Here is a 2,164-nt window from a genome sequence, read left to right as displayed (position 1 = left end):
TTCTGTAACTGTAACTTCTGTCGGTGCTGTGCTTTTTGGAAATCGAATTTCCCAGAGGAACCCACCCGAGGGATTAATAAAGTTCTATCTTATCTTATCTTATCTTATCTTATCTTATCTTATCTTATCTTATCTTATCTTATCTTATCTTATCTTATCATTCATTCCTGTGGTATTAATTTTATTATTTTCTGTAATGAACCCTCCACGGCGATGGGGGCGCTGTCACTCATTGTCATTCAGTTAAACCGCCTCTATGACTGTTGTTAGCTAAAGAGGAGGCAGCTTCCTATACCGCATGGATGGGTAACAGTGCAGTAGCAGTCTCAGGTCAGTGTGTTTGTAGATCTGTGACGTTTTCCAGGACAGGCAATAAACCAGAAGTGCAGGTTGTGTCTCGTCCTCTGCATCCCAGCAGCGAAAATAATTTATGAGGACTGGGTCGAGCCATTGGACTGGGTGTGTTTCATGTGAGATATGAAAATGTTATAGTTTTAGTGCAAGAAGAAGCTAACTGTTAGGCTGTAGACGAATAAAACGGATGTCGTGTCAGCCCTGTGGTGCCTGTGTGGTGTTGACAAGTCTGAAGTTCAGTGCAGGTAGAGTTCATGTGGCTAATGCTGCTAGCTTTTTAACTGTGTGGTGCTAAGCTGCAGTAATGGACGTACTGTAACCAGCTATTGTATTTATAGTGTAAATAAAACTTGGTATTTCCACTTTTTTATTTGCTTTATTAATTAATAGATGGGAAATTACTTAGCTTTACATTATTGCAAAAATAACTAAAGCTGCAATTTTGTCTATTATTTAATGACTGGGCACTTCTGGGAAGATCAACAGACGTACTCACATCTCTTATATCATTCAATTTCTAGGCTGGGTAAACACTCTCCGGCTGAGCTTTACTGGCTCCCCATCCAACCACAGTCACTCACTGGTGTCTCAACAATGAACTATGGAAAGCCTCAAGCACTAACTGAAGAATGGCAAGATTTAAGCGCAAGCCTTGCATCACATTAATTGCTCTGGTGTTGCTTATACTCGCCATAACTGTGTTCTTAAGTGAGCTAATATCACGGGACTCTCCATTCAGCAGCCCAGCCGATATAAAGGGGTTTCCCAAACCAGAGAGCCAGGAAAACCGCAACAAAAAACCAGAGGAGATCAAAATGAGCAGCGCAGCTCAGTCAGACAAGGATGCAGAACTGGAAGCGACACTGAGGAAGTTCCCTCCTCCAAATTACTACCTCCATGCCTTCTACTACACGTGGTATGGAAACCCAAAGATTGATGGAAAATACATACACTGGGACCATCCACAGCTGCCACACTGGGACGTTAAGGTAGCTCAGGGATATCCACAAGGGAGACACAGCCCACCTGATGACATTGGAGCCAACTTTTACCCTGCTTTAGGGGTTTACAGTTCTAGAGACCCCTCTGTTATAGAGGCTCATATGCAGCAGCTGCGTACAGCAGCCATCGGTAAGACATCAAGTCACTTTTAATTATATACCACATTTAAAACAACAGGAGCTGAGCCAGAGTGCTTTCCAGGCAGGCAATGCAATGATGGCAAAATATGAATAAAAAGAAGTCATAAATAAAGTATAACAATAGAAATAACACTAGAAATAAAAGACCAGTAAGAAAAATTTAAACGCGTACTTGACTAAAAGCTAGTGAAAATATATACAGTGCTGTATAAAAAATATTGCTCCCTTCCTGATGTCTTAATTTTTTTCACACTGTACACATTTCTTAGAAAACATCTTGATCCCCAAAACCTTCAGGAAAATATTCTGTGGACTGAACTTTTTGGAAGGTTTGAGTCCAGTTACATCTGGCATGAAACTAACACATTATTTTATTTTAAAAAAAAATCATGCCAACAGTCAAACACGGCGGTGGTAGTGTGGTGGTCTCGGGCGGCTGGATGACTTGCTGTAATTGTCGAAACCATGAACTCTGCTCTCTACTAGAAAATCCTAAAGCAAAATGCCCGGCCATCCTTTTTTTCCCTGAAGCTCAAAGAACCTTGGGTTTTGCAGCTGGAAAATAATCTTAAACACATCAGCAAGTCCACCTCTGAATGAAACAAAAACAAAATGAAGGTTTTGAAGTGGTCTAGTCAAATCCTTAAACAGGCCGTCCATGCGGGAAA

General features: G+C 41.1%; 1 protein-coding gene across 4 annotated transcripts in view; it reads left to right on the top strand.

Moving 5' to 3' along the window:
* Positions 1-273: 273 nt before the first annotated feature.
* The window catches only part of manea (mannosidase, endo-alpha), a 5,593-nt gene continuing 3,702 nt past the window's right edge, over positions 274-2,164 (top strand). The window contains exons 1-2 of one of the 4 annotated variants that reach the window (XM_005723754.1): positions 274-330; positions 876-1,485. In XM_005723754.1, the coding sequence (XP_005723811.1) occupies positions 984-1,485 (502 nt within the window). In that variant the 5' untranslated portion in view covers positions 274-330; positions 876-983. The other 3 variants (XM_005723752.1, XM_013908411.1, XM_005723753.2) reach the window with 3 other exon arrangements.

This window comes from Pundamilia nyererei, unplaced genomic scaffold (assembly GCF_000239375.1).
Source record: "Pundamilia nyererei isolate P.nyererei 1_Seehausen unplaced genomic scaffold, PunNye1.0 scaffold00010, whole genome shotgun sequence".
NCBI lineage: Eukaryota > Metazoa > Chordata > Actinopteri > Cichliformes > Cichlidae > Pundamilia > Pundamilia nyererei.
This window is presented reverse-complemented; position numbering and strand designations above follow the sequence as displayed.